At 36.4% G+C, this 16,916-nt stretch overlaps 1 protein-coding gene across 1 annotated transcript in view; it reads left to right on the plus strand.

The window, feature by feature from the left end:
* Window positions 1–16,916, plus strand: part of LOC124289198 — a 101,587-nt gene that overhangs the window by 24,468 nt on the left and 60,203 nt on the right. The window contains exons 5-6 of the mRNA XM_046725804.1: window positions 11,488–11,559; window positions 16,305–16,413. Of these exons, the coding sequence (XP_046581760.1) occupies window positions 11,488–11,559; window positions 16,305–16,413 (181 nt within the window). The remainder of the gene's footprint in view (window positions 1–11,487; window positions 11,560–16,304; window positions 16,414–16,916) is intronic.

A 16,916-nucleotide genomic window follows, 5' to 3' on the forward strand; every position in this document is an offset into this window, starting at 1 on the left:
ATGTCAGAAATAAGCCACACAGAGTACTATGTGTTCCTTAGCAACAACCATTCATTTGATTAGGTTTACCTGGCCTGAGGACATAAACTCTCTCTAGTAATAGTAGCAGAAATTAAATGTAAAAGTTTAAATTTGCATAGTTGGTAATCTTTACATCTGTCACTACATATACATATGAGTCACAATTTCAGGGAAAATAAGGCATTTGCTTACTCCATGTTTAGGGTAAACTTTGGTTTTCTCTTTTTGATACTTTGTGTTATGTGTTAATATTTGGGGAAGCACTAGAACGAACCAGGCTGAGTTTCATGCAGGTGTGACTAACGGATGATAGTTACATAATACTGGAGTCCACTCCTCCCCTGCACATCTGGTTAGACGTTTCGAGTCATAGTGTAACACAGACGTGATAATTGAAAACTTTCAAGTGTAAACAAGTGTGCTTGGGCAGTGTTTTAACCTGACAGAACAATAAGTTTGTAGTGTTGTTCAGTGTGCTGCAGTGTAGGAGTGTCCTAGTCAGTTGACATGATGTTGCATTTTTGCATGTAAATACCATTGAGTCGGTATGAAGCCCATGGATTTAGCAAAATCTGTTGATGTAAAAGCTATACCAACCAATATATTTTCCTGTTAAGACCCTTCCTTATAATTGTTGTGATTGTGTCAAAGGCTTTCATTAGCTACAAAATGGTGAGTGAGGCCCATTCTAGTTTTTCATTGCTGTAAATGCAGCCTCTCATGAAAGGAATTGCATAATAGTAGAATCTCAAGAAAACCTGAGCCAACTTAGCAAATTGTTTGTTTTTTTTAAATATGCAGGGGTCTGTAGAAAATGGACAAATTGAGGAACATGCAATGTGCAGGTACTAGCAGAAATAGGAGTTGAACCCAATAGTCATCCAGAGAGATATAAGTACAACACTACAGAAGGATGTCACTTTCTATGCAACTGTGAAGAGGTGGGCAGTGGAGTTTAAGCATTACAGGGTGGGCCTTGAAAACAACCCCAGTCCTGTAAGGCCTGCCACACAAGTAACACTAGAACTGATCTAGATAATCAATGATATGATGAAGACCATTGTAAAATGACTGAGTGTCATATTGCTAATTCAGTTGGCATTTCCCTGGTTGAAGTACATTCCATTTTCACAGAAACTCTGGCAATGAAGAAGGTATCCCCTTCTTACAGCTTAGCAAAAATGCACCAGGCACACCACATCTCATGATAATCTGGCTCTGTTTGAAGCTGATCCCAGACAGGTTCTTGAAGTGGTTTGTAACTAATGATGAAACCTATTTCCCTGTATTACCTATGCAGTAATATCTTTCAGGCATTGATGCTGAACTGATCTGAAGATGCCAATAATCTGTAGAGACATGTATCCATTAGCCATGCAAGGATATAGCTTGGTTTCAAATCCCAGAAATCCCATGTAACCACCTGACAGACACCCTCCTGGTTTCATTAAATTCACCTGTATTGATTTGACCTTTTTCTGAAGTAGTGTTCTCTGGCTTGAATATGGGTGACCACCAGGACACAATGACCTGGCTGTGTTACTGCCACATGTACTCTGTGGTTGATCTATCTAATGCTTAGATAGTGCATACCACTGGACATACTTTCCATACAGCAGAAGACCACATTCACTGATGATCATTTCTTCTCCCATTACCCCCCTTTGTTTCTTCACTCACTCCCTTTGTACCCACCTTCTTCAACCCTCTACCTGTTGTAGCCCCCATATTTTTGTGTGTGACCCCCTTGGAATGTACAGAGTCAACATGAAGCAATTACATCTTGAGTTGTCTACTGAAGAATTCAAATCACTGTGTAAGTAAGGTAATTTGAGCAAGTATTGAAACGATTTCCACCAGTCTCTTTATCCTTTCCTTTCGTATTACACAGGTGAACATAATTCATGACAAATGAGGGTAAATAGTAAAGTAATTAACTTGTGAGAGGTCAGGTAACAGGGCCCAAATAGCAGTCAATGTCAGGTGTACCTGAATGAAAACTTAGAAGACAAGTCTTTTGTTCAATAAAAGTTCAAACAACTACTGACTACTTTGTTTGATTTCTGTGTCAATTAACTTCTGTCATATTATAAACTGGCACTTGCATTAATACGTTCTTCAAGGCAGAATAAAGATGAAGATTTGTCAAATTTGTAAACATGAAAATGGACATATTTTGTTGATACCTATTATAACTCTACAAAACAATGTGAAATATTTCATTATTGTGATCAGTTTAAATGACAGCTAATGTGTGTATGCTCTGTTTTTCATTACAGAGCTTACTTGTCATATGATTCAAAAGTTTTTGTTGCAATCAAGTACAAACACAAACTGCATTATTCAAGTATTTTATTATTACACACTATCAGAATAAGTGTAGTTTACATTAAGGAAATGAAAATAATTTGCACAAGAGACATTGTCAACATGATCTCGAGGTTAAAAGCTGAGAGTTGTCAGCAGCTATTACTCACTGTTTGATTCTTCAGCATCTGTTGAAATGCTCATGAGAAACCTTGCTTCACACCATCAAAAAAGTAAGTGAAACCTTGATCCATAGGGATACTAGAATTACTTCAAAAGAACAGAGATTTCCCTTCTTTCTTGAATGATGTGAAGCTTGCACTAAATAACCATACTGTATTTGCAGATGTGTTACAGGTAATGTTTCAGAATCTGGACAACTAGAACATTTCTATTTCTGGTTCCTTGAAAGGTTTACATCACTACATTTTTGTTATGTCCAAGTTGGGATAATTTTGTCCTATATTATCTTTTGACTAATTTGGCACCTGCTTGGAACAGAAAATTTCACAATCTGAAAACAAAATATTTTATAGGTATAACTTTTGTTTTGGAAAACTGTAAGGTTTATTAACATGTAAGTGCTCAGAATCAGCTAATGTATCTTAGATATTCATTTATCCAGACAGTCGGAGTCTCAAACAGAAATGCCATTCCCGAAGTTGTTTGTAATCTAAATTCATTGTCTTGGCATACCTGGATTAACACATAGTTTGATACTTCACAGAACAAAGATATAAACAAGAGTCTCATCTTGTGTCAAAAACATTACAGAGGTTTTGTGATGCCTCAAGTTACAAGCATTGTCAAACACAAATCTGCAGGTCATCCATGCACAACTGGCAGTAAAGCCACCTCCATCTACAAGCATTTGTCAGGGAACGTGGCTGGATGTGTACTCAGAAGGTGCGCCATATTTGTCCCGACCTCTCTCTTTATCATCGCAGCTTTAGTTCTGTCGCTGTGGCGTTGTCGTCAGCATCACAGCATTGTACTACATTTTTGTCCTACCCACCATATCAGACTCACCATAACACACGCCCACAACTTCAACTACACATTGATTCTAACACTCCAGTTACTCAATTTGTTCACAAAAATTTTAAGTTTAATCTGTCCACCTGATTGTAGTAAAGCCACAAGTACTCTGTTACCTTGTGTGAACACTAAATTGTCTGATGAAGGACATTGTTCTTCTTCAGCTTTCATTACCTGAGGCTGTTACCAAAACTGTGATAATTACAGTAGTTGAAGAATCATTGTTACCACCAAGCCTGTTGGGATTTTTTTCTCTTTTGTTTTTTAAAAGTTTATAGCTGTTTTTTTTTAGGTTTTTCATTGGCTCTCTGCCTTTTTATGTGGAAAAAAAGTGACACAAGTGCTGATTTAACTTTGTTCTAAAAGAAGTACAATATTGTTTTCAGTGCCACAGCATTGAGTATAAAGGCCACAAACAAATATACATATAACAATGCATCAACCGTTCATTCCTTGGTATTGTATCTTGTCTGGACTTCCCCAAAAGATATCCAGACAGTTTATGCCTCTGAAATAGGACATACATAAAATCTTCTGTTCTGACAGAATCCTTCTTCATTTACCATTCTATTATGATTTTGGAGAATGCTCAAATCTCTTTTGTCATTGGTATCCAAAGTAAGGAATTATCAATAAGGAATGCTTTCTCATTTGAACCTCATGCTATTACATCTTCAGTTCTAAGTAACATTTAGAGTTGTCATTCAAAATGGAAAAAGAGTTAATCTATTTTCATATCCTATTTACTTGACCAAGGTATATCTGATGTCAGATGAACAGAAATATACCTCAAAGATGATGTATTTACTGGTTGTATAAGAAAAATAAACAGTGATTAATTAAGCTCAGCAAGCAGAAGTAGCCATTGTTAAGTCTACGATGTGAAGCTGAGATGGCAATATTGATGGACTGAATATACATGCACATGCTCCAGTAGCTGACCCAGTCCAGTTGGTAGCATTCACTAGTTTCACTTATTACACGGAGTATGTAAACTGACTAGGCAGGACTAAGCAAGTGACAGCCCGTGTTGAGTGAAACGTTTACAGTAACACAGTCAGATTTGTTGGTTGAACATTGAAGCTTAATTGTATTATCATTTTGACAATATAAAATCATTGTTGAAGCGAAAAGTGTTTCTTTAACATTGTTTACAGTTTGATATGAAGTTACTAACTGCAGATTTATGTCGTAAATCATTAAATAGAACCCTCATTTAGATTTTGTTATCAACTCCTTCATATACTGTTGTGAAAAATTAGTCTAGTTTGATTGGATACAGAAATCACAAACAATATGGTACATCACTACCTGAGAGTGATTCTTATAATATTGTCAGGATCATACAATGGACTCGGCCTTTAGTCAGAAACTTGTAATGATGGAAAGAGTTTTGTAGTTTTTATTTTATATAATATGTAGAAACATCTTAATGTGTCTTCAGATGTGTAGTCATAATTTCTATGGTTATTCTGCATACTTAGTCAAGTTTATGATTATTGTTCTGTTATCTAACAACACACTAACGTTTAATGTTTTTACATTTTCATGTTCCCCCAGACTCCACATGTCCACAAACATTATTAATGCTCTAAGGTTATGTTAGAAAGTCTATGAACTCTTTGTTTCTAATTGTATACACAATGTTAAAATTGTCTTGAATATAAGGTAAAGAAATATCCTCAGACCTGTGCAAGAAAGCAATTTTGTAAAAAATCTGGTTTAAGTTGTCTGACTTGTTAAAGTTATAAAGAGACATTGAAATGAAAGGTTTGATTGTTATATAGCATGGAAGAAACATTCTGAGAAATGTTTATAAATAACTTTAAGAGATCCTATAGAACTTTATCAAGATGACTGTTCACCATGAAAAGAGCCTCTGACAGAGATACAACAGCACTAATGATAACAATGCATAAATACTGCACATGCATGGTTTATTTATGCTTGTTTCCTTTCCCATGTAATTACACACAGCCACAACCATATAAAACTGAAACAAATAATGAAGGTATGTCCCTTAAGTTTCAGTATTTGCTGCAATTTTTACACCTTTTCTTTTTTAATTGGTCATGGACAGTATCAGTTTTGAGTTGCTTGTTGCAAGCTTATTATGAGGGACAGAATCACTGAGGATTGCGTTAAAGAGAGGGGAAAACATGGCTGTCATGTCACCACCAAGATAGCCAGTTTTTCAAAATTTCAGAAATAGCAAACATGTTTACTTTTCAATTTCATCACATTGCTGCTAAATGTGGTAAAGATCATCTGAATCTATAACATCCGGATTACACAAGATGTCAACAATATGAGTCCCAATGTCCCAATGCTATCCTCAACTCTAAACAAAGCAGTCCAAAGAACTGGTTGATAAAAAAAGTGAAAATGTAGAGTTACATCCTGTTCAAGGCTTAGATGGAACAATCTTGACTTGTTGACTTGAGAGCAAGTGTGAACGGTGGACCAGTGGCCCTTGTTTATAGGACCTATGAATGCCGAGGCGATGGCAGCCATTGATCCAAATTACTGGTGCTAAGCAGGACTGCAGGTGTTGACCCATGGATTTGTGGTGAAGGTTACCCAAATCTACACACTGAAAGAATCACATGGCAAATCAACTTGTTTGATGGTCTGTGTGAGATTGGGCCTGGACAGGAATTACTTGTCTTATCCACATTCTTAGCGTTTGTTTTGATTCATGCTGTCTGACAAATATATTTTGGTTTGGACTTTGAAGTTTGTTTTCAAAATGGTAAATGTGTTGAAATGTTTTTCAAGAGATTGATCCTGTTTTATTTGGATGTTTTGTTTATTTGTTTTGTTCCTTGTGTGAAATTGTATTAAAGTATTGAAGATTTTGTGAACTGAATATTGATAATTGTAATGGCATACTTTGGGTTAGGAAAGAGTGTTATACATGTTTTACATTCTTTGTTGAACTATCTGAATTTTTAACAAACCCAGCAAGCACAACAATGTTGAAAAATCAATGTTGAAAAAATGTTGTGTTTCAATGTTGAAATGACATTGATGTTTGGTTGGATTAGAATATTGTGATGGTGTTGAAATGTCCACTTTGATTCAACATAAGATATCAATGTTGAAAAAATGTTGTGCTTCAACTTTGAAATGACTTTGAGGTTGGTTGTATATGAAATTTGAAATGTCAAATTTAAATCAACATCAGATATTAATGTTGAATTTTGGTTGGATATTGGTTGCTCTATAGCAATGTGTGGTTCAAACAGTTCAGGTCAAGGGTTATCGTTAGTCAAGGGCATTTCAATTTCTCTGTCTTCGAGACCCATTGCATTTCCCATTCTGTGTTGAAATGTGGGGTTTGGGGGAGACCCTTATCACTGTTTGTCTGTCAGATACTGGTAGGATTATTTCTTTCCTCTGTCTGGAGTTAACAGCCCTTTTGAGTAGTTTCAGTTCTAGCAAAATCATGATATCTTTTCATTGTCCATGTCTATATGGAGTTAGGCCAGTAGGCATCTTTAGGGCAAGAGAAATGCTTGTCTGAACAAATGACATTATTTTTAAACTGCTCGAAAAGAAATTCAACTTTTGAGTAACATTGAAGTATTTAATGTAAACCTTCAAGCCATAGAGTCCCTCAGTTACGTTACGTCAGTGCAATCCAGGGTGTAGTCATATGAGGAAAAATATTTGTCTGCACCATTCTTTAAGTCTATAGTATGTATACATATGTACATATATACAAATAATTTTGAGTCATTATCATTTGGTGTAAGACATAGAATCAAGAGTCTCTCCCTCTATATGTAATAAAAACTGATTCAGCAAAGACATGTCTGAACAATTCCAAAGGCCAGTACTATGTAGCCAATACCTTTGTAACTTAATTGCAATCATTTATATGATGCTAATCTTAATTCTTAATCCTCATCACCACTGCAAGCTGTCATTTTCATTAAGTACAGCTATTTGTGTTCTGACATAAATTCCCAATGTCCAGCGGAACATCATTGTCTCTTCATCAGGCCATTATTGTCCATTTCTATGTATGTGTTTTCATTTACATTGTTATGTAGTCTTGTTATGCAAGCAGGATATGTTGCTCTAGGAGGCTCCCTGAGGTTGAGTTTATAATCTGTTCTCCTCATTTATGTCTGAGCCCAAAACTCTGCTCATGGCTGTCTTTGTCATCTATGTATTGTTTAACCAACTAAAGACATTTTGGACTCTTAATTCTGAGCTAGTTCCCCCAACAACATATATGCTTTGACATATATATTGGTTACATCCAACTTCAAAAATATGCAATTCTTATAAATCCTCTTCTCATATAGACACAAGTAGTTATCAAGATAACATTACCACTGGTCAGTATCCAGCGCTTCAACTTGTACCGCTTCTTACCTGTGATTGCTAGTGTCAACTAGATTAACTTAAAACGATAACACTTTGGTCATGTACATTCAGTTTAGTTGATATAAGCATATATTAAAATCAATGTTTTCGATCGTCCATGCTTTGACAAATTTGGTAAGAATATGTACAGGAAAGCTGCACATACATGAGTCTTAATGATTGGTTTTGAGCCCCAATCTGGCGTCACCGATCTCTACCCACACATGAAAATCTTGAAGGAAGGTTATGTTGAAGGGAGGCCCCCAAGACAACACCACACAGGACAATTGTGACTCCTACTCTTCCTTATCAAAGTCTTTCTTCCTCAGATTGACAGGTAACATAAGAAAGGCTAAAGGTAGCTGAAAAGATGGTAGAATTTCACTGACTTTTCATCCTCTTCTATCTACACCTACCATCTCAATGGAATTATTGGAGTATCTGTTCCTTATTTGAGTAACTGTCCAAGTTTGGCAGAAGATGATAAGAACCTCTCCTGGATTAATGGTTTTCTGCTCTATCAGTGGATGAAGAACAGATGGAGCAACAAAAGTACAAACTAGGAACCATCCCTGATCATCCCTTCTCCAGGAAATCAACATTCCACTGCCATGGTTGTCTGACCATCTCATACAGCCTACAATCTGTCACCAGCCAGATTTTGGAATAGACATCCCATTTACCTTACTCTGTCTAGATCCAAGACTCTCATCATCTATGCACAGTCTTCAAGAACGTAGGAACAATGAAGTGTCTTCTCAACCCAGTTTGGACCAAACATCCAGGAAGATGGTTAACTGTAGGACACTGGTAGAATACAAGCCAGTGGCCACACACCCTAAAATCCACTTTCAACATGCCACGATTTAAAAGTATTAAGTATCAGAAAAGGAATATTTTTCTAATTTACTGTATAGCAATATCTTACAGTTGTACTGTTATGAGGGTAGAACAGTTTTATGATAAAGTCTGGAAATCTTGTTGTTGAGTTTCTGCCTTAACAGTATAAACACTGATGTATTTTTGAATGCCCTAACAGAGGTATATCCTGTTGAACTCACATGGATATTTGTGGAGTTATATTTATCACAGTGTAACGCAATGACGGAGCTTTTCCCTCTAACTCACTTGAAATGAAGTCCAACATGACTTAGACTGGTTTTTAGTGTACACAAGATCTATTGCAATTGCCCCAAGCTAGTATTGCTTTGGCAGTTTGACATGTCTTATGATCTGGGTCTCGTTTCTCAAAGCGATCGTAGCGCTAAGATGATCATAACTTCCATACTTTAACATAGACTTACGACTGTCATAGCGCTACGATTGCTTTGAGGAATGGGACACTCATGTGTTAACTATTTTTCAATATGGGCAGTGTCATGCTGTTCAATCTACCAGAAAAAGTGCCATACTTACCTGTGTGTTTCAATCTGGGATGCTAGAATCATACATGTGTCATTAACTTCATTATGAAGAATGCTCTATTACTACTGGTGCTTTGTCAAACAAAAAGCAAAACTGCAACAACTACAACTACTAATACTACCTCTATTGGTGTAAGAGGCGAAACATGGAATAGAAGTCAGAATTGCTGACTTCTTTGATTGAGTGTCATTATTCCCAGATGGTATGGATCATTCTCACTAGGTTGTCTGGTCTGGATGTGAATGCTTGCAGACAAACCTGACAAAACTGGAACAGTGGAGTGTAGTATTATACACCAAACAATCTACTACTACAGTTATTCTATTCACTTTCAATAAACATGTAGCATTTGCACCTTAGTATTACTGACACAATAGCCAACCATATTAGTGCCTCTCCACAAAGACATAAATTGTGAGATACAAGGCAATCCTATCATGTACTCAGATAATGCTCTTTTAGTTTCTGAGTTACATACCTAGGCACTAATTATTTCATATTTTTAAGAAAGTAATTTTCATTAATGGCCAAAGGATTCACTGTTTTTGTGAACTGGTGTTGTCATCAGTGATGCATGTCTTTGTTGACTTCTCTTGGTTTTGGGGAGGTATGGTATAAGTAAGAATTGCTCACCATTTTTTTTACCTTAAAGGAGAATACTGGAATCTTGCAGTAACTGACTTGGTTAATGCAAAAGTAATATATTTTATTTTGATCCAGTGTGGAGATCCAAAAAAGCATCTACTGTACCCTAAAGAAAAAAAACATAATATATAAAAACGTCAAATGATAAAGTACCTGTTTCATTCATTGTTTTTCATTTTGATGGCATCAGACTCGCTATTTGTCAGCATTATGTGCCATGAGAGTTGTTATGTATTCTCATTGGCTAACATGATGTCATTCTGAGGTTATTACCGAGCACCATAACTATTTCCATAAGCTAAAACTAGGGAAATATACATTGTCCTGACTAGTATTTTATAATTCACCAGTTTTCAGGACATAAAGTATCTCGTCGCTTATATTAGCTTGACCAGGCTGGGATCTTGTATGGAGACTTGATAATTTATTAATGAGAACTAGGATCCTAATTTTTTTCAGTGAAACAATTCCTTGCAACAATGTAATTTTTGTAGCAAACAATTTCTATTTTCCCCCTTCTGAAGCATAATTCTTTTTTTTAAAACCTCTTCTGGGACAGTCAATTTGGTTGGGTTTCTTTTAAAATCCCAGGCACCATGCAGTCACCCATTTAACACCACAGGAACTGTAATCTTATTTTAAAAACTACTGTTAGCTATGATTTTCTCAATTCAGTTCTTCTCTCATGGCTCACTCAAAAAAGATTTTCATTCTGTGGATTCTGAAGCAGTACAAGATGTTCTTCATGTCTTTCTTTACATGAATGTTAGACTGTATCAGTACGAGCCTATTTTAATCTTGCAAGACAAACTTCCAGTGAAGATGAAGAAGAAGAATCAAGCAAAACGGAAGCACCACTTGATGTCAAAATAATTATTAAATTAGACGACATCATTTATCAGGAATATTGTTTGTCCACAAAATGTGATACAGTTCCAACTAGCACATCCAGACCCATGATAAATGACCAATCCCAAGTAAAATATATTTTTTTAAATACAGCTGGATTCTAAGGTTTTAATGACATTTTTTGAGAGAAACAGTAGTTTGTGAAATAGAGCTGGATATAAGGTTGAATGAAAATCTTTGAGAAAACCATGAAAGAAGATTTGAATTGAATTGAAAAAATCATAGTTGACAGTAGTTCCTGAAATACAGCTGGATATAAGGTTGAGTGAAAATCTTTGACATAACCAATAGAGAACAATGAATATTAAATGAACCCTTAAGTCTCTTAATTAATTTAAGTAAAGCATGATGATTAACAAGTGTGCCAGATCCCACTTTATGGACATATCATTGAAGTATAGATCAGCATGAAGAACGAAAAGTTGGTAACTCTAAAGCCCTGTTGAAAAAATAAAACCTTCTTCAGTATTCTTATACAAGCAGAACAACTGTACTGTAAGATGGTGCTGAATTGTAATTACGTGAAAATAATCATGGGGCTGAATTGTAATTACACATTATCCGCAAAAGATGGAAGATGTCAGTGTGAGTCTTGTGTTACAATACAGTTGAACTACCAGTACTTGCACTACTTGCAGTGGACATAAATCCAGTTTGTTGAAATATTTTTTCCTCCAGATATTTAATTGCCAAGCAATACCAAATTTCAAGCAATAGCTACCGTACAGAATTGTTTGAATGCTAACAGTTTTTGTTGTTTTTCAGTTCAAGTACAAACGGAGAGTTTACAAGGTGATGCAGATTAACCCTCGCAAGCTCAAGCAGCTGCATACAAAGGTAACTTCTTTTGTTAATCTAATTATTGAGAATTATACTTATACCAGATTCACCATACAGTCACTGCATGTTGGTTATACAGACAGACCGTCATTTTATTAAAGTGTCACATGATATGTTACAGGTAAAACAATATTTCATATGTCTAGATAACACATATCACCCAGCCATAACATTGGCTTACGAGACACTACTAAAATAAATTAACTAAAAAAATTTACAATATACAATATTGCATTAATGTGTAATCCCCAATGATTATTTTCACCTAATTACAATTCAGCACCATCTTACAGTACAGTTGTTCTGCTTGTATAAGAATACTGTGAAACAAACTTCTCTCCCTGGCATAATTTTTCCGTTGGCATACCCAAACTTTGAGTCAATCATTTCCCCTTAAAGTAATTATTGAACGTGTATATCAAATTAAGTGGATTGTAAATAATGATTTCCATACCATTGAAAAAAACTAGCAGTTTAGGATATTATTACCCCTGCTGCTGGGGTACGATGAATGTAGTCGTCCAGGCCACACATAATAAGCAAGGTGGAGTATGTGCTATTCTGTACTGGAATCCCATTGCAATGTGGCCCTATAAAGAAACATGAAGGTTTTTCTCTGGTCAAAATGATATCAAAGGTGAATAAATGGGGTCTTTTCCAGGTACACATTGGCTGCATTATACATCTGAAGAATAACTCACTGTATCAAGATCTTCCTTATCACTGCTATTTCACCAATGATACATTCACTTTGTTGAGCTGCTTGTTATGGTGTAAGAATTCATGGTGTGAAAAAGTATTGAGATAATGTGATATTATTAAGACCATGCAGCAGCAGCTGGTATACCCTGCAGCCGACCCTGTGTCTATAAGTATTTGGCACAGACAGTGTATGTGAATTCCTCATTGGTGTGCATGTGTCATGCACTATCTGCAGATTGATCTGCAGTTTAGTGAATCTATCCGGCTGTCTCATGTAACTGTTCAGATTGTTCTAGTGCCAAGGGAGTTAATCATGGGCATTTCCAGGGATCAGTTACTGTATTCAACCCAGCCTTGTTGTCCTCTGCCGCAACGCGATATCTCATGAACTATTGTACCCAATGTCTTCAAATTTGGTGACAGCCTACATTGGGGGATTACACAGACACCAGTCGATTTGGGTGACCTTGACCTTATCTTCAAGGTCACCACGACACTTTGACCACTTTGCAAACTCTTGTTTACGCGATATCTCATGGACTGTTGTACCCAGTGTCTTCAAATTTGTTGACAGCCTACATTGGGGGATTACGCAGACACCAGTCGATTTGGCTGACCTTGACCTTATTTTCAAGGTCACAACGACACTTTGACCACTTTGCAAACTGTTGTTAACGTGATATCTCATGGACTGTTGTACCCAGTGTCTTCAAATTTGGTGACAGCCTACATTGGGGGATTACACAGACACCAGTCGATTTGGGTGACCTTGACCTTATCTTCAAGGTCACCATGACACTTAGAACACTTTTCAAACTCTTGTTAACACGATATCCCATGGACTGTTGTACCCAGTGTCTTCAAATTTAGTGACAGCCTACATTGGGGGATTATGCAGACACCAGTTGATTTGGGTGACCTTGACCTTATCTTCAAGGTCACCACGACACTTTGCACACTTTGAACGCGATATCTCATGGACTGTTGTACCCATTGTCTTCAAATTTGGTGACAGCCTACATTGGGGGATTACACAGACACCAGTCGATTTGGGTGACCTTGACCTTATCTTCAAGGTCACCATGACACTTTAGAACACTTTTCAAACTCTTGTTAACACGATATCTCATGGACTGTTGTACCCAATGTCTTCAAATGTGGTGACAGTCTGCATTGGGGGATTACGCAGACACTGCTTTATTTAGGTGACCTTGACCTTACCTTCAAGGTCACCACGACACTTTGTCCGCTTTTCAAACTTATTTAAACGCTGATATCTCATAAAACATTGCATCCAATGTTTTCAATTATGTTGACAGCCTACATTTGGTGATTATGCAGACACCAGTCATTTCAGGCATCTTTTATGTGACCAAAAAATAAAAAGTAGTAAATATAGATATTCCATTCTTTAGCGGAAGGGGACATTGCCATATCAGTGGCAAACACTTGTCTTGTGTTTGGGAGCAAGAGATAAACAAAGTAAATATATTGATTCCAGTTCTAGCTTCTTGCTGCCAATGTCTTCATTGGAGACAGCACCTGACCAATAATATATGGAAAAATTGCATGTCACTGCTAAATCTTCATTTTAAGATATTGTAACCATTTTTGCATGACATAACATTTTGTAGAATGTCATCATAGCTAATTTTCTTGAGTGTCCAATAGTATCAATTAAATACCACTATATAATGTTGTCTGCTGATTAAAGATTAAGATGATTGCTGAAAGATGATTAAAGACAATAATTACTAGTACTTGGTCAATCATTTCACAACATTATTATCTGAACAGGTGGCTAGAACATTTGTCAGATGCTTTTCCAGATAAGTCATTTTAAGAAAACAGAAAACTACATGCTATTGTGTTTTGGGAAAATGGGATTGGTGTTTAATGTACCTACTTATTTGGTGATTTACCTTTTGTATGACATAGAACAGAGATCAGAAATCTGCAGTGTTCATTATTCAGGCTGTATCTGTACTTACTATACTTTTCATCTCTAAGAAGCACATCATGCAAATCAGTGGTAAAGTTACTTAGTTAAGATGGTATTGGGTGTATCAGGATTTAATAAGAACAAACACAGAGTGGGTAAAGTATGACTTGTGTGCCTTGTAGCAGAGATATTCGTTTCGTGTTATAATTGGTGTTGTTTGTAGGCTCCTTTTCATAACCTCAAAAAGAGTAAGAACATGTTTGGTGAGTAAATAAGGGTGAGCGACCTGAGCCGGAGATCTTGTTGTGTGTGGGATGTGTAGGTATCATAGTGAGCACGTAGGTCATGCTTTTCCCACTCTGTGTTTGTTCTGTAAACACTCAGTATAGAGCTGTACTGTCATAGGGGAACGGTAGATCTTGTAAGAAAAGTGACATTTATTTGTACCTATTTTGTTGAAATTACAAGCAATTTGATTGAGTGGGCGCATTAGGTGAGGGGATTATCCATCATGATAACACCTTACACTGCAAACACTTGAGATACAAGTAGGAGGATGTAGATATTGCCGAAAGAGGCTCATGTCTTTACAAAACTGTGCCCATATTACAAAATGTACCTGCATTTGATTGAATAAATAAGGCAGCGGGGGATAAACAGAGATTTTTTGCCACAGACATATGGATATAAGTAAATGTTCTTGAGTGTTTTTTGGTTTATTTTTAATTTTTGAGTATTCCGTTTTTGATATAATTTGACATGTTTTTGTGAAGTTGTATCATGTTCGGATTAAATTTATCATACAGTGTGTTTAGAGTTGCTCATTGCTCATTTCCTCCCACATCACAATGGTGTAAGACCGACCTGACTGACTCGTGTTTTGCTTCAGCAGAATTTGCAGTGCTTAAACAACAATGGCGTGATGCAAAGGAGTTTATTGATCTTTCTTCTCATTAACTATCATGAGTGTATATTTGTTACACTGTATGACTTGGGTGTTTGTTATTATATTCATATTGTGTGGATGGTTGATGTCGTTGAGCATAGGGTTCCCTACTCCTTGTCTGGTGTCAGTTATTTGCATGACAATACATTATGGCTGGAATATTTTGACTCTTGACATTAAAATGGATTCACTCATTCACCCTCTTGTCAAATCATGGCGACAGCTTCTATGCTTTTTGTACTGTTTCCTTTTTGTGTCTGGAAATGTCAGAATTTTGTCTTAAAGCTGCATGCATGATGCTTAAAACCATGTTTATCCTACATGGACTAATGAACAAGGATCATTAATTAAATTATTTCATCAAAAAGCAAGTGTCAAGGGACATGTCCGTCAAAAATCCATTGTTTTTTCCAAAGTGTTGCAATGAGGAGTCAGTGGTGTTAATATTTACCTGTGTACTCCAGGTGTTGTCCGAGCTGTAGTTGTGATCTATACGACCTCGTCAGAGTTTAACTTGGGAGTGATAAAAAGTAGGAAGATCCATGAAATCAGTTAAGTGCATCTCTTGGAAGGACGATTTTTCTGAAATATCCTAAAAGGGGAATGTTCTGTCAATGAAACAAATATTTTGTTTTGTCCATGAGAGAAAGGGGCATGCATGGCTTTTAGTCATCACATAGGACCTATTTGATAATATGACCAGTTGGTTAAGTAAGTTTGGTTTCCATAAAGTACTTCGCATGGAAGATAATTGGTTCATAGTCTCTTGACCTTGTGCTGTTGAATTGAAGTTGGGCCTTTGGTGGTAGACTGTTTGACCTCATCGATTTCAATCAGACTCACAATTTAATGACCAACCTCTTGTTTCTTTTCAAAAGTGAACATTACTAATTGTATTGTAAAGACATTTATAATGATATAAACCTAATGATTATACAAAGGCTATAACACTACAGATTCAAAGGATAGCATACAGCTCATGAAGTCCATGAAGGAATCTGAAGTGAGACAATAGTGCAGGAGGGATGTGTTGGATGGATGGTTTCATGTTGATGTGTCAGGATAGTTTCCTTGGTGATTTGAAGTTCACTTGGTTACACAGATGCTTAGCACTTCAACAAGTTAAACTCATTTCCTCTTTCTGTGTTTCAGAGTAATCTAAAGCATTTTATCGAGCTAGTGAAGAAGGGAGACTTGGATAAGATCAACAAACTGACCAGTAAAGGCCTTGACCCCAACTTCCACGACCATGAGACTGGAGGTGAGTTGGGGATGTCATACTTGTGGATGGTCATTATACAGCTTATTCAACATGAGTGCACTGCAACATTTTACTTGGCAAGACAGATGTATTGAAAAGTATTGGTAAATTTCATAACGTCACAACAAATTGATTAGTTTTCTTTGTAACCTTAGCATCATTTTTACCCTTATATATTTCTTGATCATTTACAAGTTATGGCCATTGGCTAAAAATAGATTCAATAACATAGACCATGAAATATATAAGGTCTGCACATGTATTAAACTTAGATATATTGAAACTAGCCTGTGTAAAAATAGGGTTCCAATCCGGATACAGTTTTAATGCAAAGTATGCAAATAAAGGACAATGTGTTTGTTATCATCCCTGTAATTAAACTTGTGGTAAGTCATTGGAGGACAAATGCAGATCTGATTCTGCTTCTACACCAACTAAACCGGCTGACATCTCTGATACTGTTACATCACCTGCACACACATGTCTACTTCCTGAACCTATTC

The sequence above is a fragment of the Haliotis rubra genome, unplaced genomic scaffold (genome assembly GCF_003918875.1).
Source record: "Haliotis rubra isolate DU_JTF1 unplaced genomic scaffold, ASM391887v1 Scf436, whole genome shotgun sequence".
Lineage (NCBI taxonomy): Eukaryota > Metazoa > Mollusca > Gastropoda > Lepetellida > Haliotidae > Haliotis > Haliotis rubra.